Below are 23,235 nucleotides of genomic sequence, written 5' to 3'. Positions count from 1 at the left end.
TATACTAAGTTGGCTTTGTTTATTTATCTGTTTTTATTAATCACATCAAATGTGAACTCTGGTATCAGCACAAATTATATCTAAGCAACCCATGGGTTATAAGAAAGAGCCAGTTGCAATTTGAAACTATCACATTTTAAAGAATAGGTATACAGTGGTATATAACTCATAAATACCTTAATTATTTCCTCTGATGATGGGATGAGAGCTTTACCCAAGCTTTATGAATCCATGGCTTGTGTTGAGCCCAGAGTAATTCCTTCTCTTTTCTAATTATCCCTTGGCCTGGACCTGGAAGCTTCTAACCTCCATACAACCTAATCTTCTGCAAGCCAGGATGTTAAAGGTTCATGTGGTGATTTGTGAACCCCAATAAAAATAAGGCCCTTCATATTGCTCATAAGTCTTTTTCCAGTTTGTCCCAGCCTGAATCTCTAAGCTCATCAAGTCAGAACCTCACCTACACAACCCTGAAATGGGACACCTACAGATTTAGTACAATGAGAGAAAGACTCTTTCTGCTAACCTAGGCATAGCATGTTTCATCCTCCAAGGTTTACAACTGAATAAACTTACTCTTTCTAGCTCTTTCTGAAATCTGGCTGGTTGGTTCAATTCAGCTGTTCTGGCTCAAACATTTCTCTAAGCTGATGGATTCAAATCGGCTTCTCTTGGCTTCTGACTGAATTGCTCTGCTTGGTGAAACACCTCTGACTTTCACTAACTGAACTGTACTGAAGCACTGATTGCATGAACTGAACTGAATTCAATGCATTCAACTGGACTACATCAAACTCAACTGAGCTCAACTTATTCAGCCAAACTGCACTGAATTCAACTTGATTCCACTTTCTCTCTCTACCTGCATTGCTTTTAAGTAGCTTCTCTTTTCTGTCCTGGGGAGAGTTGGGCATATCTTAGCTCTGATTCATTCTGTCAAATATTTCTCTGACTTGTCAGTTTGTCTGCCCCTCAATTAGATGGCATTGGTATTAAAGTGTTTCCTAGAAGCATGTCTGTATTCCAGCGAGAGGTATTAAAGATGTGTACTAAGGGTGTGCCTGTATTTCAGCTGGGTCGCACAGCCCTAGGTTTTTGGATGTGATCCCTTGCATTGTAGCTATGTTGCTGGATTAAAATTCCTCTATTTAACTTACATACACAGAGGAAAAATGTGCAATGAGCAAGACTCCATTCATACACACCAGGAAACAAAACAGACATCAAAGCTACCGAGCTTATGTCACAAATCAAAGGTGTCAAGAGAGAGTCCAGTGATCATATGATTCAGTTTATCTATGGCAACCCATTTGTGCCTACCATCTTAGCTTAATATGGTGTGTGTCTCTTTACACGAAAAAGTACTATGCTTTGGGCATTATGAAGCTAGAATCAGCAGGAAGTTTTGCCATCTCTCTCAAGTTTACATTTTATTTAATGAGACTGGGCATATACAGCCTCAGAAATTGATTCTGAATTATATAACATGGATTTTATATAATAGTCCTCTTTTTTTCTCATTTGCAATTGCCTGATATATATCTTTATCATGTAAATTTTATGCATGTGATTTTTGTTTTCTGTGCATTGTTTAATGGAACATAACCATTTTATAAAAAGTTACAAGAAAAAAATTAATTATCCCTTGGAAGATGAATTTTACGCCACAGCTAGTGCACAGCACAGAAAACTGAGGATGACCGGTTTTACCATTATGAATTGAAAGGAAAGTCCCGTTGTGATGTGAATCCACACTCAGCATGACAATCTGACTCCCATACTGAGCAGTAATTATGACTCTTTTCAGTTAACACCTTCCTGATTTCTCTTGTAGTAACTAAGAAAATTGTTGAGGCCTGTTTCTTTTAACATAACTGTAGACATTTTGTATTCAGTCTCCATTCTGCCCAAAAGACGGAATTAAGTTATCCACTATTGAGCTGCCACTAAAAAAAATGCTACTAATAGGTCAAAGAGCTATGGTTGTATTACTCATGCTGTTATCGCAATATTCCGAAAGTCTACTGTCCACCACCCCTCTTACTTCACTTAGAACCAATTGGCTTAAAGGTCAGCTGATAATACTCTGCCTAGTAAGCCAAAGTGTTACACTGCTCCCCTCCTTGCCTTCTGAACTTTTGAACCTGTTGTTGTTGTTGTTTTCAGGAGCAAATCTGCTCCAAGGACAAGCATCTATTACAGTTTGGTTTCCAAGTCCTCTGGAATTCTGATCGACCAGTCTTAGGGTGTGCTTCAATAAACTTTTCTTGTTTTAACTGAGATCAATATTTGTACAGTTTGTGTGGAGATTTGTGAACCCCAACAAAAATAAAGCCCTTCATATTGCTCATAAGTCTTACAGTTTGTCCCAGCCTGACTCTCTAAGCTCATCAAGTCAGAACCTCACCTGCAGAACCCTGAAACAGGACACCTACAGATGTAACACAGAGAAAGATCATCCAAATAGTGAATTCCAAATAAGGGTACAAGCAGAGACTGTAAACCATCTACACCTCAGAAGATACAAAGAATTTTAGTTCCATGTGGCAGAGAAAATGTGTGGGTTTATTCCAAAGGTCCCAAGCCTTTTTTCAAACATAAAGAGAAACTCCATTATGCTTAAGGAAAGACTTGGATAGAGACAGAAGGAGATATGGGAGTTTGTCTTCAGGAAATATGAGATTTCATGTTGGACACTAGATCTACACTAAAGCTGAGCAGCACTAGCCATCCAGTAGCACTCTATTTATTTGGAAGCTTTCATAGATTTTCCTATCGTTTTTGTAGTCTTTTCAATCCCTTTCTCCCTACATGCTTATCCTTGATGGCTAAAGATCGTTGACTCTGCAAATCAAGATTTCCACGAATGATAGCAGTGTCCCTTAATACAACAGAACTGCAATTCTCTTGTCTAATGAAATCCCACTGAAATGCTATAAATTTTTTTTTCACAGTAGACACATTGTTTCTACTTTTTATAGTGTAGTATATAAAAGGGATATCTCTGATTATAAATTATAACTTTGCTCATTTTTACATAAAAGAAGGTAGACTATTCTTTGTTGAGTTATAGTAATTTCTATTCCCAATTCAAAAGCTGTTCAGATTGAGTTTAAATATGAATTACATATAAGTTTTACTGTCATTAGTGATTAATATAATTTACATTAATCATCGACATACCGATTTTTAATTTTAATATGGAAATTGTGAAGGTTATATTTTAGGTAAGAGTATTTGAAGTTTGCAAATGTCAGGATGTTCTTATGTATAATTATCTTTTATTTAGGTTTAATAGATTAAAATTGAATAGTAGTAGAAGCAGAATATTTCTCTGGGATTAACAAAATATGTAAAAATTGACAAAAATATATTTAAAACATTTGATCTTTTTCTTACTTACATATAGCGATAAATTTAATTTTTATTTTCATAGGAATTATACTTTTAAATGTATATAGTTTTTAATTGTCTATAGTTTTAATTTGAAATATTTAACAATAAAAGTTGCCATAGCTCCATCATAAATGAATAACAAAGCTATATCTATATAGTCACCATATTTTTTGGAAAAATTCAAAATAATTGTCTTTTAAAAAATACTTTTTAAATAAATTTTTTTATACAAATTGAGTAAGACACTGCATTTTCCACTCAGAATCAATTCACATTTAGACTGCACGGTCTATCTTAGTCATATTGACCTTTCCATGATATTTACTCTCAACCTGAAGGCAAGTGAATCCCAGCGTATGTACAGCGACTCAGTCTGCCATCCTCAGATGAGGATCAAATGTCATACTTCATGGTGCTGACACACTTGACCTACAGGAGTCAATTCATTCTTGGACAATCACACAACCTTAACTATGACCAGGATTTTAGTATTTTTGCATAAGTTAATGGAAAGACATGCTAAATTAATTTTCTTTCTTTCTTTTTTTTTAATTTGCCAATACTTTTAAAAAATATTTTTATTAGGTATTTTCCTCATTTACATTTCCAATGCTATCCCAAAAGTCCCTCATACCCTCCCCCCCCTCCCCTACTCACCCACTCCCACTTTTTGGCCTTGGCGTTCCCCTGTACTGGGGCATATAAAGTTTGCAAGTCCAATGGGCCTCTCTTTCTATTGATGGCCGACTAGGCCATCTTTTGATACTTATGCAGCTAGAGTCAAGAGCTCCAGGTACCGGTTAGTTCATAATGTTGTTCCACCTATAGGGTTGCAGATCCCTTTAGCTCCTTGGGTACTTTCTCTAGCTCCTCCATTGGGGGCCCTGTGATCCATTTCTATGGCAATGTAACAACTTACTAAGAGATGCTAAACAATGAAAAATGGAAACCCTCTTATCAAGCATGGATGAGCTGTCGTTTAGGTTGCGTCTTGAGGCTACAGCCACAGGAGGTAGAGGTGGACTACCCTTTTAGTACCACACTATAGAATCTTCTGTGGTATTTGTGTGAAAGATGTCTGTTGCAGAACATTTCCTGTCCAATCACATTAGGGCAGTGAGAGGCTTGTGATTGGACAGGAGAAGGGAGGAGGAGCAAGAAGTGGAGAAGACAGAGAGAAGGTCTGAGGAGGAAAGGGAGAACCAGAATGGAGGCTGACGTGGTGTTATCAAAAGGTTAGAATAATGGTGTTAAAGCTTTATCATTATCATTTGGCTCTGAAATTCTTTTATTGGCATCTTGAAAATTGTGTTATTATTGAAACATAAATCTGTTTGGCTACTTAAGTGTTAAAAGTATTGATTCTACCGGGTGCGTGGAACTGGGCGGGGGGCATCCTAGAGATGGCTTGGTGGGAGCCATGTGGCCTTGCAGGGCTGGTGAGTTGGGGGGCCAAGAGACCAAGCGAGTGAGATCACCTGGCACAGGGGCTAGCTCTAAATATTTCCCACAACAGATGTCTGTCTCACATCAGACTTCAATTACTGATGAGGACAGCAGAGACACAGAGCCAGGAGGTTTGAAACATAACTAACAGACGACCTAATTGTCATATAGACACACATTTAAGTAAGATGGTTTCATTTCAATGACCCAATAAAGTCTGGGATATTGGGGTGTTTTGCCCCAATAGTCTCTATCTGTTAACTTGGTCTCATAGTACACCTTTCTGTTGAGGTTCCCAAGCCTGATCCCAACTCAGTCCCAGTTTTCTCACATGGGAGTTCCCTTTAAAGAGATATTTGCTTTTGAGTCTCAGCTTAGTCATTTATAATGAGGATTTTTTTTTGTAATTTTCATTTTTATTTTTTCTGTGTTTATTTTTATGATGTAGAGTCCACATGTGTCACTGTGTTTATGTTTGTGAAGTCACTATATAAACAATAAACAAATAGACAAAATATTTATAATAATTTATAATAATTTTAAGATATTTGCGATTAGTTAGCAAAAGTTTGAAGGAAAACAGAGCAAGAGATTTAATGGTTATTAATATAGACTTTAAATACATTAAAGCAGGCCTTATTTATATGCTTGTATATTAAAAAGAGTGAGTTGGACTTATTTAATGCATATTAATTTATGTGCCTATTACATATTAATAACAAGGCCAGTTACATGGCGTTTTCATTCCTAAACTGCCCAAAACCCTGTCAGGATAACTACCAATAATGGATAGTACAGTATGGGGATACTCTCTCACACAAGGTTTTTAACTCAGTTTTTTTTAGTCATACTACTTGCTAGAGGGAAAGAATAATGAAATGGACAAAGGGTCTAAGAGTAGATCAGAAATAATTTGAGAAAATGAATCCAGTTACTGTAATATTGATATATGAACAACTCCCTAACAGTCGCATTGGTTCCAAGATTGAAAGGGGCAAGCTCTTTACAAGTGAGCAATTTAGATTGAGCCATCTGTGACGTGAGAAAAGTTTGAGAATTGTTTTAGAAAGTAATTCTACTTTTAAATGCAAGGCAAATGGTGAGAAATTATTAATAATTTATGACATTCAATGTAGGTGCTATAACTTGAACTTTATTCATTGCACAGTGGGGGGACATAATTAAAACAAACAAAAATTAATTTGGAAAGATTTTGAGGATGGGACGCGTTTGAGCGATGAAGTACCTCTAGCTCTTTAAAAGCTTTGTTTTAGGGAAAAATAGAAGGCAGATGAGGATGGAGGTCAGAACTGAGCGACAACATCATCATGCTGGTGTATTAAATCACTCTATGTTTAATCTTATTTTAAACTTGGATAGATTGAGGTGTCCTGGGAGACAAGGACAGCATACTTCTGGGTGTGAGTCTGAGAATTACTGAGAGGATTCTCTAATGGAGAAAGGCCTGTCTTGAGAGTAGTTGGTGCTATCCCATAGGCTGTGGACTAAACAGAATTAAAGATGAAAGCTGAAGGTCCCTGGTACCCAGCTGGCACCCAGCAGGCACCCAGCTTTCTCAAATCTCCACTACTGATTTACACGTGAGACGATTGTGTGGCTTTCAAATGCTCAGCCATTTTTGTCTCTTGAGTTTCTCTCTTGGGAGACTGAGTAATGTAGGGGCAGTTCCAGTAGACATATAGCAGTAGGGTCAGTGGAAGATGGTGCCATGACCATCAAGAATTCAGCTTAAATTCTTGAGATAAAGGAAGAATTTCTCGTTAAATCATTTGTTGGGAACAAGTTTTCCCCAAGAAGCCTGCACATTACCCCTGGATGTTGGCATCAACCAAAGAAATGACTTCTGTTCATATTTGCTAGTATTGGTTTTAACTTCCAAACTTTCTGAGTTCTGGTAGAAAGCCAAACTATTGTTTTCTGTACTGAATTCTACCCAACCCATTTCACTGATTCATAGGTATGATTCTATCCATAAACAATAAATTATGAGATTGTCAAATCTCCTTTCTAATCCAGAATAACAAAGAATTGAAAGAACCAGAGAGTCTGTAGTTGATGGAAATCTCTTAAAGGCCTGAACCCTCATATAGGTCTTGTGACTTCTTGCAATTTTGGTACCAGATAATTGGCAATGTTTTGTTCTCTAAGTTTACAGTTTTATTAATAGAATCTATCTGTAGTTAGTATTTATATTCAGCCATAGTAGGAAACACTACATTATTTATTGAGAACAACATTTGTGTTTTTCAAAGTTGGTCTTGACAAAGACATATAGAAAAGAAAGCTAAAAGAGCAATGGCCAGATAGATTCTTATCATGACTTTGTCCTCAAAGCCTGAAGGCTTTAGATGAAGAAGACAAGGCTCAGCATGTTCCTCTGAGAATCTGAGGCATACCTGTAGTAACAGGGAACAAGCCAAGCCCAAGCTGGGGCCCAGAGGAAGGGCAGGATGTCCTCAGCTTGCTAAAAGGGGAAACGTTGCTCACTCGCCTACCGGCTGTGGTTTATTTGTTGGTCTTTTTCCCTCTTAGACTTTCCCAGGATGGACTAGAATTAAGATAAACAGTCAGGAGAAGAAAGTTGGGGATTTCATTTACTAGAATTTCATTGCTGTGAGAGCACCAGCCAAGAAGAAAAAAATATAATGTCTTAGCTGGGATTTCTATTTCTGTGATTAAATTTCATGACCATAAACAACCATAGAAGAAAAGGGTTTATTTCAACTTACAGCTCCCATCACAGATCATCATCAAGGGAAGTCAAAGTGTAGACTTAAACAGGGCAGGAACCTGGAGGCAGGAGCTGATGCAGAGGCTATGGAGCTGTGCTGCTTAATGGTTTGCTCCTCATGGCTTGCTCAGCCAATGGCCCCACCCACACACAGTAGGATGGGTCCTCTCCCATCATTACTAATTAAGTAAAACCCTACAGGCTTACTTACAGCATGTGGACATTTTCTCAATTGAGTTTCCTTCTTCCCACATGACTATAGCCTGTATGAAGTTGACATAAAACTAGCAAAAAGTACATGAATTTGTCACCTTGGTGTTTGAAACACCCAAAGTTACTCATCAGTCAAATCCCTCCAGGAGTAGAAAACTGTCCTGTTTGTCTCTGTGCCATAGCAACCTAGAGACAAAGCATCCCAGAAGAGCCAAATGAGAGGGGCAGTATGATGGGCATGATGGGGAAATGGACTTGCAATCACATTAAGTTTTACATTGATTTTTTTCACATATAGCTTGGAGTACAGAGCGTGTGCTTACTTTGGAGGATTTTCCAGGAGTTGCATCATGAAATTGATTTTGAGCTATAGGATTATAAAGATAAAACTTTCTTCTGGCAGATGTTTCCAGTTCTATCCTCATTTCTTTCACTTTCTAGCACCTCTGTCCTTGCTATAGCTTCAAACTCGTAAGGAGTTATCAAAAATTATAAAACACTAAAATGCAGATTTTAAAGAATGATGAAGCCACTGTCATCAGAGATATCTTTTCATCTTGAACCTCAATCAGTATCATCTTCCAACTTTCAATTTGTCTCAGAAGAGGCTGAATTAGTTAAGTGCTCTGGGACCCAGTGGAGATTTCATTATCCCTCTTAAACTGATATTGATAACTGACTCACAGAGGTTGTACTGTGATGAATAACTTCTACACTATCTTCAAGTCCACTCAGTCAGATGTGGGTGTTCAGACATGACTGTACATCTATACACCTTGCTTCCGAAGCACAGTAGTGCCACTGTCCCCCCGTGGACTGAGTTTTCATGCTGCACTGTGTTTGCCACTGGTCTATTTGTTTCTACTCCAGGGCTGTGAGCTTCTTGCAGTACTCACTTTATAGAAAATATTTTGATATTAAAATTGTTGTATTGTCTAGCTGCTTCATGATTGTATATTTGTAATGAGGATGTTTACCATCTTCCAGCCATCCTGAAGGTAATGTAGAGATTATTTACCCAAATAAGGGTAGCTCTTCCCTATCCATTAGTCAGTGTCAACATCAGGATGAACAAGATATGATGGAGTTGACATTGGGTTCCAGGATATTTTAGCAATCTAGTTTCCCTTGAGACAAACTAGAAGTTAGATGATAATACTGAGTAAGGCTCAAGGATGGTAGATATTTCTGATGGTAACAATTATAAACAATATACATATATATGCACATTATATATGTGCATATGAACATCTGTGCCTTATAAGGAGAGTTCACAAAGAGTTTATTTTTTTCCATGTGAAGACATAGTAAGAAGGTATTTCTAAGATAAGACCAAGTAGGAATCTTAGCTTGATTATGCTGGTACCTCAAGAATCTTGAATGGCCATGACCACTGAAAAACGAATTCTAGGGCATGTCGACTTAGCTTTCATTTCGAAGTGTCCTGTTTAATGTTAAACTTTAAAAATGAAAATATTCTGCTTCATGAATAATTCAGTTTCATACCATGTCTGAATATGGATTAAAAACTTAACTGTGAGTCTATTAATGAAATTGGTAACTTAGAAATCAAAAACACAGCCAACCACTTGGTGCCAGCATAAGAGCAAATTTGAGAAGTTTCTGACCTACAAGATATTTCCTAACACTTGCCAATGTTCTCTAGACTGTCTCAGTTCATTGGTTATTCTGAATTATTTTCCTGTCACTTGATGAGTTGAAGGTGCCCTTGCTATAATATATACCAGTATTCAGAGACACCGGATGACTTGGGAAGTGTCGCTGTAGATCATACGTCACAGGTGGAGGTCATATTGTACTGGCAACAATGGAAACTAAAAGTCTGTTTTTCCCCGTTGGGTTCATTATTGACAATTATTTAAACAGAGCTTCTTTATGATTTATAAGGAATCAGGTGTTCACTGAAGCATTGCTAAAGTGCTTCATACTAAACGTTTGTTAACTATGGTAAATCTTTAAAGGTTTCGTTCTAATTTTAAAATCAAGCTAGGACTGTAAAACCAACATTGCTGGCAAGTTCAGATCAGTTTTGAGAGTAACTCTAGAGCGCACTAAAGCTTGGTGCTTTAAAGCCTGATGGAAACTCATACCTGTATTCCTCTTGGGTGAAGCGTGGGATCTCTCCGGGATGTAAGACAAGAATTCTCACGGTGGCACTGCTGGACATCACAGGTTCTCCGTCATCAAAAGCCACAACCACCAGCTAAAAAAGTGACAGAATCCGCATACAGATTATAAACAGGAGAAAATGCCAACCCTCACTCTATCAAAGATCTTGTTATTTTATTCTTGGTTCCACTTTTGGGAGAAAGTGATCATTTCCCTACTCCCATTAAGGAACGAGATATTGTGTTAGAATATCCCCTATTCTATCGCAATATTCTTAAACAACCTGCTAGGTAGTGTCATCAAATGAGTTACTAACTCTAATAAGAAAAAACAACTTCTAGTAGACTATATGGTTCATGCTTTATCTATGCAATTCTAAATGGTTTTCTATATTCAATGCTGCAGAAAATAATATATACTTTTATAGTACCAACATATTTTATAAAAGGTGTTAAATCCAGTGGTATCGGCAGCAAAAACATAATTAGCTTACTTGTAAAGAGAAATTAATTTTTCAATGAGTTTTCTCACACTTTAAAGAGCAGAGTGTTTCTCTCTAGAGAATAAAATTAGTAATCTTTGTAGTTTAACACTTTGTTATATAATCTCTTAAAAACAATTAGCCCAAATAGAGCCAAGATCACGTAGTACACAGTGGGAATTATTCAAATACATAATCTGAGAGAAATTTTAGTCCCATGAGGTGATAGCTACACATTATTAGTGCAATATTAATTGGTCCTTTTACTAACCATAACACACAAAGAAGTGTTCTAATATTTATGTTAAAACATTTCAAACATTTTTCACAGAGGTGTATATTCTTGTGAAAATTAGAGCTGAGGTAGAAATTTAAAGGTTCTTTAAAATCAATTGTATCAGGTAGTGTTTTGCTGGGGCAAACACATGAAGAATGTTTTCCGGAAGTGGACACAGGTGAAAAGATGTTTCACTAAGTCAGACTTGTGAAGGAACATTTCGCTGAAGCAGACACAGGTGAAAGGATGTCTTGCTTAAGCAAGCATGTCAAAGGACAAGTGATGAAGTAGTCTTCGCTACCGACACACATGTATTGGTGCAACTTATATTGTGTAGTTGAGCTCCATTTGTCCTGACTCCATAGAGAGAAAAGCCCCCCAAAACTTCTGGTGGTGTGCTGGAGCTTTGGGCCAATTGGCAGAGTGATGTCAGCTGAGACAGACTCACATGGAGTGTTGCTAAGACAGACTCACATGCTGAGACAAAACACGTGGTGAGGCAAGACCCATAGGGGTCACGCGATGGCTGGAGGGAGTATAAATAGGACTCAACGGACTGTGAGAGGGCCTTGCTTGTAGAGGTAGTGGTGCAAGGCTTCTTGGTCTCCAGTCTCATCTGATCTTTGCTTCATCAAGAGAGGCAGAGCTGAGAACTTCTCCTGGTGCTCCACATGGTTCTAATTCCTCCTGCTGACTCTTGCCAATTCAGCTGAGGCCTGGCTGTTCCTGCTACATCATGTCACCACTGCTGCTATTCTGACACTACTGAGCTGGTAGATCCAAAAATGTTTGCTAGTGGATCAAGCTCTGGCTGGTGACCTGTGAACTGAACTGCTGATTTCCTGACAAGACAGACAAGATTTGCTCTAAAGAACCATTTCTAAATAGGTCCACTTCCTCCCTAGCATAATAACCTTTTCTTTCTGGTGGGTGATGGGTTAAGACATTTAAGGACCATCATTAAAAGTAGGCTTTGAAAAAGTTAAAGCTGCATATAGCTTCTTAATACAAAGTAACACAGTGCAGATTAATGGATATTTTTTCCAAATTTTCTAGGAGCATTATTTGCTTCTGCAGTTTACCTGTGTGTACTTATGCTTGTGAGCAGGCATAAGATGAGATTCACACAAGTAGTTTTAGAACAATAGAGTCACTTGCTGTAAGAAACAGTAGCAGCCTTTATATCTACTATTGTGGCATTAGAAACACAAAGGAAAATATAATTGTTTACTTGCACAGCAGAATGCCATATAGACATTAGAATAATAGTATTAACTGTGTTGATCAGTATGGACAGTATATGATTAAATACAGATTGAATATCATGATTATTAAAAGACATAGACTCTATTATAGGATCAAATAGTAGCATCTATTTATGCCAACCATAAAATACTAGATGACTTTTTTATTTTAAAGTAGGCTCTCAAATTTCTAGGAGAAACAATTTTTAAAAATTAAAGAGGAGAAAAGTAGAAAGGAAAAAAATTCATATTGATAACTTTAAGCAGAATGCTCAGATTGAATGTCGGATAGATGTCTCAAACAAAATGGCGCACTGACCTTGAAAATCGTTGTAGGCTCTTCATTAAGATTGACGCGGGTTACTACTCTCCCAGAATCTTCCTCTACGTCAAAAATACTGGCTGGGTATGGAAACTGCACGTCGTCCACTCGGTACCTCACCCGACTCGCAGGCATCCCCTGAAAAGGAAGAATTGATCGATCAGGATGACTGGAAAGGGCACCGGAGGAGATAAACTGATTCTCACAATGAATGGCTTTGCAGAAAAGAAAAATTCCATACACTAAGAGGTAAAATGCAAGAGGTATTTCTTTCTGTGCACAACTCAATCTGAATCAATGAATTGTGCTATAATAGGCTTCAGTAAAATGATTTCTGTGTGGGAAAAAATTACTCTATTGCCACAGACATCTTTTGCTCCATGTCTTGTCTTTCTCGCTGAATATCTGCTGTGCTCTATTGTTTTTCCTGCCACAATTGTTTCACATTTAATTATGCTAATCTAAATCCAGAAATGCTGGATTCTTTTTGCTTCTGTAAATCTCCATGGCCCCCCAAATCCAAAAAACCAAAACCATAAAAAACAAACAAACAAAAAAACCCAAAACAAACAACCCCCCCCAAACAAACAACAACAACAAAACAAAACCAAAACAAAACCAAAACAAAAAACAAAACAAAACAAAGCAAAAACAACAAAAAACCATAAAAACATTTACATAATAGACTGATGAAGTTAGAAAATAGATATGGAATGTTTAGTCAAGTATTAGTCTTAATGGGAAGACATGTAAATCCTTAAACCTTATAGACCTGTGGCATCAGCTCTTGCTTTAAGCTTACTATCAACTTGTGGAAGGTAAAAGTAAGAAACACATGTAATCAATTATCCTACTGTAGCAGTTCTACCTGATAATTTCAATGAGGCCATATTTTTTGATAAGATATAAAAACTAAGAGCAAAAAAAAAAAAAGTGGTAGTGTATCTCTTTTCTGCTTCAAAAAAAAAAAAAATAACATGAACAAAAAGAGGCCAACTCATGCTACCTAGTGAATTTCAGGACATCCTGGAATGCAGAGTGAGACCCTGTGTCAAAATCAAGATGGGGAGGGGAAGTGGGAACAAGAGTGAGAGAGACTTAATTCTCATAAAAGCTGTTTAAAACCTTCTGGTGTTTTCATTTGTTGCACAAATCCAGACTATTCACACGGTGATACTATGTCCTGAAAATAACTCATTTAAAAACAATCTAATTTGAACTCACTATTCATTTCTGCTTCACACATTGCTATAATTTATGCTCAAGTGCCTTTGCTTTACTCCTGAATCCCACTTTCTGAATCTGTGCTCATGATTCCCTGGCTCTGTTTCAGATATGCCTCTGAGCTATTTTTATTCACCAGTTCTACCTGAGATATTATCACTCATTTCTGTTGATTTATTGCAGCGGTGTAAATACGAAATATCTCCTACAAGCTCATGTTTGAAAACTTCAGTTTCCTGAACTCTCAGGCATAATTTTGGGGGTCATGGGAACTTTAGGGGACAGTTCTAGTCATTGACCATTGGTCTTGGGAATGTGTATTTGAAGGCACTTTCTATCTCACTACCATTTTCTTGCCCACTGTGATACACTCACATGCTTTCTGTCATGTGTTCACATTATTATGAAGATTTGTCTAGCACATTTGCCAATTAATAAATGCCTAAATACTTTGAAATTGCAAGTCAAAATAAATCATTCCTTTTTTGAAGTTACTATGTTAGGTATTTTGTAACAGTAATGCACCATTAATTAATGCATAAACTTAGTACCAGGAGAGGGGTCATTGCTGGAACTAAGCTTATCCATATGGGTATGCCATTGCAAATGCAGAGAATAAGTACCATGAATGTGAAGTTTCAGAGGAGAATAGACATTGTCATTAGGGTAGGCTATCTGTGTTATAATCTTCCCATGTCTTAAAATATAGAGTGAGGAAGAACTAAAATATAATGAATTTATTAGCTTAGCAGATTAAATTTTATGACAGCACAGCATCTTATCTGTGGCATGGTTACTGGTCATTTCTACTAGCCAGGCATACAATGAGAGCTGAGAGCCAGGAATGAAGCAGAAAGATCTGTGAAACACCCTTTGGCTGAAGACCAGCTCTTTCAAAGTGGTAGACAAAGAAGCCAGAGATTTTTATATGTGAAGCACCATTAAAAAGAGACAAAACACTGGAGTAATAGGAAATGTGTCCTGAAGCCATTTCAGGGAGGAAAGAAACTGCATTCATTGCAGTCTCTAGGAAGGAGTTTTCAACATGTGGGTCGTGACTGCTTCAGGGGTCCCTATCAGATCTTTTGCATATCAAATAATTTCATTATGATTCATAACTGTAGAAAAATTACAGTTGTGAAGTAGCAACAAAATAATTTTATGGTTGGGTGTCAGCACCACATGAGGAGCTATATTAAAGGGTAGCAGCATCTGGAAGGTAGAGAACCATTTCCCTAGGGAATAAGACTGCAAACTCATTTGGGACTTTGCTTTGAAATGGAGTTCAGGTGAATGTTATGTTTATAAAGTATACCCTCCACCCTATTCTCAGAGACTGTTGTAGCCATGGTTGGAGGACAAGTAGCTACATTTTGAGTTGGCAAAAGAGCTTTATGGCATCCACTCGGTGCATGTATTTCTGTTGTATATTGAAAGAATATAACTATATTATTATAACTATTATTCCATATAGGCTCATAACCATGACTTTGCCTTGTATTAGAGTTTTTAATGCTCCTGCAATTTATTGTTATTATTTTTGAGACAAAGTCTCTCAGTGCTGTCCTAGTTGACCTGGAACTTAATATGTAGACCTTTTTGGCCTTGAACTCTTGTCTGTGCCTCCCAAATACTAGGACTAAAGGCACATGGCACCACATGCCCAGAATACTGTTAGAATTCTTATGACTATGGGGTTCCTTAAAGTTAGACTGAATTTACTAGGATTATGAGGTGGCCAAGAGCTGCTGCGGGGACAGAAGCAGAATCAACACTCTGCACCTGAAATTTCCCTTCTAGGCTCAGGTATTAAATGTATTTGTTTCAGGCTGGTGGCTCTGTTTGGGCAGTATGTAGAATTTGGTGTTATTACTTCACTGGTGGGCAAAAGTCACTGTGATAATTTCCTTAAATGCTGTGCCCAGCCAGCCCTTATTCCTGTCTGCTTCTCTGCTATGTCATCTGCCATAAGTCTCTCCCATATCTCCATGCCCATGAACTGCACTTCTTCACTTGCACTGCCTACCATGATGAACCAAGAAACCTCTGTCACTGTAAAGTCCATTCCTTTTCTTGCAAATTTGCTATCATTTATTGTGGTCATAGTAACTCCCATGCAATGTAAATGTACTATTTATTTATTTTTTTGCTATTTGCCATATGTGTAAGAATACAGGCTTCACATGGGGTAGTGACTGTATCTGAACAGCTTGGAGGACATTCTGCCCTGTATGCATTTAAGGAGCATTTGACTGAATAAATGAATTAGAGAATTAAAGGTTATTGGTGTTGACCACACCCAGGCACTCTGATGACAGATATTTAAATATGTAATGCCAATGGAATACTTTGAAAGGTTTAAAGAGCTGTTACCTCCCTAATCATTTTACATGTGAATCATAAATTTTCCAAGTGGCTGAAGGGACATCCAGCCACTCAAGAAGTATGGTGCAAGAGGCGTGTTTATTGGAAACGGAATCTTTGCAGTTTATGTGCATTTTCTTATATAATGACAATGTTGCTTCTTAACAATGCTGACATCCGCTTTAGCAACCAATCTGAAATTTTACTAAATATCAGACTATGCATGGTACACTTATCATATTCATATCTAAAATAAGTCTAGGAGTTAGCATAAGTATTCATATTTTACAAGCGACAAAGCCAGGATTTTAGAAATGAATTCATTTCCCGAAATTGTCTCGGCTAAATAACAAAGTCACCAGACATCTTTTGTATTTAAATGTGGTCCTCAGACCTGCAGTGCACTTAGTAATTATAAAATCATACAGAAAATATCCCACTAACATGTGAATAACACGGTAAGACAATTCATAAAATTAGCTTAAGGATGAAGTTGATGCTGCAGAAAAGCCCCTGAGATGGGTCCAGGTTGTTGGAAAGTATGATTTCCATGGAGTCATCATGATAAGGAACAAGAATGTGGTATGCCAACAGAGGTTTTACTAACAGTAATGTCCATTCTGTCTGCAGTTTTATTTATTATAGATATGTGGACAATGTAATATGATAAATCTATAGGCCATAAGCACAAACAAATGAGTCTTATTATGATGGTAGGGTTTCTTTGTTTTTGTTTTTCTTCTTTCACACACACACACACACACACACACACACACACACACTCCCAGAGTGAGATTAAAGTTCATCATGACAGGAAAATCGTGGTGAAATGGAAACCACTGAAAGCCAAGTTTCAGTACGCCCTGAGTGTTCAGGCTTCATAGACCCTAAAACTCAGTATCATTCCACACAATTCAATGGAAATAGCTAATATAGCAAAGTAAATGTAAAATGTATATTATTAATGTATATTATATTAGGAAATGTATATTAAGAAATTACAAGCAATTTCACTTTTTTATTTTGTACATTTTTTAACTTTAGGTTTCCATTCTTGTGGGTTAAATGTAGTAGGTTTTAACTTAATTATGGAAAAATATAATTAATTACTGCAGACAGTAATTGCAGAGCTGTGTGAAAGATGTTGGAAGCACACAAACATGAGGAATTTCAATGAGACTGTAATGGGCCCAAATCATTAGACTCCTACCATCACAGGACATCTCATTTAGCTTTTTTTTAATACATAATTACCAAGATATTACTCAGACTCACATAACTCCTTTAATATTAATGTGATCATATTTTATTAGTAAATACTAAGCCCATTATCATTAAATCCAAATATTAAGTAATCTGTTTTCAGATATACAAAGTTCTTTTTTTTTCTCTCCCTGACATGGTTTCAAAAATTCTTTCTTTCAGTGTCTTTGAGAAAATCTTTGGTTTACAGTTTGGTAACTGTATAATTCACACAGAATCTTTTAGGTATGAACTAACATTAGGAATTACTAAAATGTGGTTAGTATTGTTTCTCCATTCATGACAGCTTTGTCAAATTATTTTTTTTTGTAATTCTAATAAAATGCTGGGATGTCCTTAAAAATGATAAGAGGAAATGTGGGTCAAATCCAATTTATTCAAACAATCTGCTTTTCATTTTTCTTCTTCTTGTTTGTATGTAACATAGACGTCTGACAGATATGACACATCATCTAATCACTATGTGTGCAGTTGTGGTATGACCACAGCTATCAAAGTCCTCAGAAACATTTGCTTTGAGATTATTAACCACTAAAGTTCTTGAGAAATATTCTTAATAGAGAGAAAGCTACTTCCTCAAAATTTCAAATAACCCTGTTGTGTAGCTTTCCTGATTTAGATACATTTGCTAGTTTAAGAGACAGCAAATTCCTATTTCCCTTACAAAATAGACCACAAAACCCAAATATTGAGCCTGTACCAGAGTGAATAATTCGTGATCTTGTTCCTGCTTTCCTAAAATCTTTCTATTTTTAATGATAAAACAGGACTTGCTCGGGGGGTGGGGGGGGGTGAGGAGAAATGACTCGGTGGATGTGAAAACTTGCTGCTCTTCTTGGGGAGCCAAGTTTCATTTCTAGCATGCAAGTCTAGTGCCTCATAACTATCTATAGTTCTAGCTCCAGGAGAACTAATCCTCTTCTGGCCTTCATGGGTACATGCACACATGTGTCATATATTCACCCACATACATATCAATAAAAACTAAAATTAAGTCTTAAAAACAATCAAGAATTCCTACTGGTGCTCTCATGAGGTTTTAAACAGGTCCCTTCAAAGAGATATGTGCAGCTTGTGTTCACTGGAATGCTATTTACTGTATTCAGATTGTAGAAACAGCCTTGGTGTACACTGATGGATAAGCCTATAAAGATGTGCTCTATATTTACAGTGACACAGTGTGTTGATGTATTGTAAAGACTGCTGTGCATACAGAGTCTTAACAAAAAACAAAATCCTGCCATTTGCAACAGTGGGGATCCACATTGAGGGCATGATGCAGACACAACTAATTAAATCCATAAGGATAAATACAACTTAATTATTCCTGTTTGAGGAATGGAAAAATGGGAAAACATTATCTAATTTTACTTGCATTAAGAACCTAAACTAGACAAAGGAGAAGAAGGAACAGAGGTTGAAAGGGATAGAAGGATGGGAAAGTGGAGAGCTGGTGTTCGAAAGTTCTAATATTTAACTATGCATTTTTTTCCCTTTTCTACATGTAAGAACTTAAGGGCAGGGTGGCTGAGTGAATGCGTGAGAAGCTATTTCTAAGGAGGGCTACATAGGGTTGGCAAAGGTTCATTCAGAAACCATTTTCTTGAAGCTCCTGGAAACTCTTTTGAGTTGATGAACATTAAGTTTGCACATAAGAGGCCATAAATATCAGACAGTATTAACATGGGAATCAATATCTAATTACATTGCTACTGAACATATTATTTCTAGTAGACAGGTAAAAAACAAAAACAGTCACAATAACAATAATAAATTTTCCTTGGCTTTATATATAATTTTAAATAACATAAAATAGTGGGGCTCACATATGTACAGTGTTAAAGAGAAAACATTAGAAGGCTCTAATAGGTTGTCGAGTTATGTTTTACATGTACAAACAAAATAAGGCCCCCTATATACAAGAACTCAGTGTCTATCCTCAGCCAAGCAAATATGCAACATGATACACTGCTTAGAAATTAATGGATGAATGTGTTAAAGGAAGGGACTCATTTGCACACAGCATAAACTGATGTTAAAGATGTGGTCACCTCAAAACACCTTGAAATAAAATTAAGATGCCATGAATAACTCCCATAGAGACAATCTATAAGAAGTTCAGCAGAAAATTGAGAACTATGGAATATTTATAGGCAAATTTAACACATTTCACATAAGATCTATATCTGCAACTAAATATCATTCCTAAAAGAAAAATTCTAAATAGATAGACAAAAATGTGATGCAAATAAATAACGACAAAAGAAAAAATGACCCAGAAATAAGGAGAGCCAAGTTATCATTGCTTTCATAAATGGATGATTAAAGCCAAGAGTCCTCACAGAACGCCAAGCATCTCTTTCAGAAGACTTGCTTCTCTGTCTCCTAACAAGATGTTTAGAATAAGGCATCCTACATAATATCCAATTGGATGTCTGTGAGTGAACTCCAAACCTGAAGTGTTATATTTTATCTACTGCTGTAGAAAATGCCCCCTGTGTTGTGATCTTGTTCCACAAGCCTAATTTCTACCAGAAGAAAAAGACTGGTGTGAATTATATCATGGAGTGACACTTTTTAATTGATCATATACTCAGACACACAAGTCTCAAAAAGAAGATTGAAATAACACCTTGAATTCCATCTGAAACACTTCAGATTATAGCTGGGTATCAACAACAACAAAAACTACAAAAAGTTTACAAACACATGGAAACTGACAACTCGCTACTGAATGAAAGATAGGGAAAGACAGATATTAAGAAGGAAACTAAAACCTTTCTAGAATTGAATTACAATAGAAAAAACCCAACATACCCAAACTTATGGACATAGGAGGGCAGGTCTACAAGGCAAGTTCACAGCACTAAGTACCCACATAAAACTTTGGAGCTATCTCATAATTGTAAGTTAGCTACATATCTGAAACCTTAGAACAATAAGAAGAGAGAACAGCCAAAAGGGAATTGACAGTAAGAAATAATCAGACTTAGTGCCCAAATAAATAAAATGGAAATAAAAATTAAAAGAATCAATGAAATGAAGAGTTGTTTCTTTGAGAAAATGAATAAGATTAATAAATCCTTAACTAAATTAACTAAAAGATGAAGAGAGAAGAGTAATTTTTTTTTTTTTTTTTTGGTTTTTTTGAGACAGGGTTTCTCTGTATAGCCCTGGCTGTCCTGGAGCTCACTTTGTAGACCAGGCTGGCCTTGAACTCAGAAATCTGCCTGCCTCTGCCTCCCAAGTGCTGGGATTAAAGGTGCGCGCCACCACTGTCCGGCTGTAAATTTTTAAAAGTAGAGATGAAAAGGGCAAGATCACAACAGATACCTAGGAAATCCAAAGATTCATAAGAACATACTTTAAAAATCTGTACTCCATAAAACTGGAAAACTTAAAATTTATATCAAGGTTAGAGAAGCAATTAATCAGTAATTAAAAGTCTCTCTCTCTCTCTCTCTCTCTCTCTCTCTCTCTCTCTCTCTCTCTCTGAATCACAGATAGATTCAGTGCAATTCTACAAGACTCTTGAAGATGAATTAATGCCAATACTCCTCAAATTATTCTACAAAATGCAAACAGAAGAAACACTGCTCAACCCAGACCTGAACAGACATATATATATATATATGTGTGTGTGTGTGGTGGTTTGAATTTGTTTGGCCCATGGGAAATGACACTATTAGGAGACATGGCTTTGTTGGGACTGGTGTAGCCTTCTTGGAGGAAGTGAGTCACGGTGGAGCCAGGCTTTTTGAGGTCTCCTAGTGTTCAAGCTACACCAGGTGTGGAAGAGGGACTCTCCTTCTGACTGCCTGCATAAGTCAATCTCCTGTATGCTTTCTGATCAAAATGTAGAACTCTCAATTCCTCCAGCACTGTCTCCCTGTCTGCTGCCATGCTTCCCACCATGATAATGGAATGAATCTCTGAAACTGTAAGCCAGCCCCAGTTAAATGTTTTCCTCTGTAAGAGATGCCTTGGTCATGGTGTTTCTTCACAGCAATAAAACCCAACTAAGAAGGTATGTATTCTCTTTATATGTGGATGGTAGCTTTAAATCATGTATGCTACCATCCACAGACATGCTACAATCCATATAACCACAGAGATTAGGTACATTATAAAGGACTGGGCAGGGGTAGGGGGGGAACACTCTACCAAGGAAGGGGAAACAGGTCTGGAGAAGCAGGAGGGAGACTGGAATGGAAGGATTAAATGGAGAAGTGGAAGAAAGAACTAAGGGGCTAAGGGAGAGAATATGGGGAGGGACAGGTAGTAATAAGGGTCATTTTTGGGGTTATATGGAAACCTATTACAGTTTTCCAGAAGATTCAGGAAATATACTCATATTTTAAAGAAATCTAAATGCAATCACAGACTAATAGGAGGCAAAGCCCCAACTATACATCTATTTCCATTTAGAGAGACCTTCATTGCTAGGAATTGTTTACATCTAATTAAGTTATTGACCAAAGAGATCTCAAGGAACCTCTCACCCCCAACCCCAAACAACTCAGTCTATGGCCAAGGCTATTGTTTGTTCTTCTAAAACTGAGAGTAAGGCCCCATTGCTGAAGACGACACTTCCATACCTTATTGAATATGGAGATGATAAGCTGGTGCCTAAGAAGAAACTTTCATTCCTGTTGACATGGTACTAGCATGTGCTTTGCATACGACCAGAGGAAAATATTAAATACCTAAAAAGCTATGAACCCTTTGATCTACATTGGTGGTCTGCCTGAATGATATACTGGTACAATAGTTGCATAAAGGTTGAGGGTGTAACCGACCACTATTTGATTGGATTTAAGGACAGTGCCCAGCAGAGTTTGGTAGCTGAGAACATGAGACTAGATAGGCCATGGACCTCGGGGGAAATCAAAATACTACTGTTCTGTTGCTAAAGGATCATAGTAAGGAAATGACTCCTAATGACACTCTGCCATACCTATAGATCAATGTCTTACTCAGTCGTCATCACAGAAGCTTCCTTTGACAGTTAGACAGGAATTCAGAGTCCTACAAGTAGACATTGCACAGAACATAAGAGACCTTGGCATGCCCAGTCCTAAGAGGTATGTCTTCATCAAACCCCTACCCTCGGGGCTCAGAGATCTCTGCAGAAGAGGGAGCATTAAGGTTGTAAGAGTCAGAGGGAATAGATGATATCAAGAAAAAAGTTTCTTCTAGATGTAAGGGCACTGACACTCATATGAACTCACAGAGGCAGTGGCAGCCTGCACAGGTCCAAGCCAGGAGGGGTCCCAGTGCTGAGAAGAGGAGTGGGCATAGCTCATATCCATATCTAAGAAGCAATCTCCAATTGACAATCCCTTGCAGAACAAGAATAGTGTCTCCACTAGAGTCTCATGGGTCTAAAAACCACACTTAAGGCCACATCTGTGCCCAGCAGTAGATAGCCAACACCAAATGAACACCATGCTATTTCTGGAGGCTTTCTGTCTCATTGCTTTGTTTGGATAATTTTTACCTTAATGGTCTTTTGTTTGTATATTATTGTTTATAATCTATGTTTCAATTGTGTGTGTGAGTGTATGTATCTTTGTCAGTGTGTGCATGTGTGTATTTGTGAGTGTGTAAGTATGACAGAGAGAGAGAAAGAGAAATAATGTATGTGAGTGTATGATTCTGAGTATAGTGTGTATGTGTGTGTGAGTGAGTGTGTATGTGAGTGTGTGTGAGTGTATGTATCTTTATGTGAGTATGTGTGAGTGCGTGTATATGTGAGTATGTGTGAGTGTGTGCATGTCTGTATGTGTGTGAGTGTGTGTGTTCTGTGTGCTGTGTTTTTCTTTTTCTTTATTTATTTTGCTTGTTTAATTGGTCTGTTTTTTTTTTTTAAAGAGAGAGAGAGAAATAAGACATGGAGTTGGAAAGGTGAGGAGGTAGAGAAAATTTGGGAAAACATGAGTGAGGATAACTGTGATGCCAATATATTATATGAAAGAAATGTATAAATGTATTTTCAAACAAACAAACATATCCCTTTAACCTTGATAAGCTTGACAGTTTCTAAATAAGACGGAAACATTTTCATCTGTAAATTAATTGTAGTATTGATTGCAAGTGAAAATAGCAACCATGTAATTGTTT

General features: G+C 37.2%; 1 protein-coding gene across 3 annotated transcripts in view; it reads right to left on the bottom strand.

Moving 5' to 3' along the window:
* The window catches only part of Pcdh15 (protocadherin related 15), a 933,441-nt gene that overhangs the window by 145,254 nt on the left and 764,952 nt on the right, over window positions 1-23,235 (bottom strand). For all 3 annotated transcript variants that reach the window (XM_085842876.1, XM_085842877.1, XM_085842878.1), the window contains 2 exons: window positions 12,259-12,399; window positions 9,919-10,031 (listed from right to left, as the gene is read on the bottom strand). In XM_085842876.1, the coding sequence (XP_085699002.1) occupies window positions 9,919-10,031; window positions 12,259-12,399 (254 nt within the window). The remainder of the gene's footprint in view (window positions 1-9,918; window positions 10,032-12,258; window positions 12,400-23,235) is intronic.

Source organism: Mus caroli, unplaced genomic scaffold, assembly GCF_978045245.1.
Source record: "Mus caroli unplaced genomic scaffold, Mus_caroli_1 scaffold_9, whole genome shotgun sequence".
NCBI lineage: Eukaryota > Metazoa > Chordata > Mammalia > Rodentia > Muridae > Mus > Mus caroli.
Note: the sequence above shows the minus strand (reverse complement) of the source record. Positions and strands in the feature narration are given on the sequence as shown.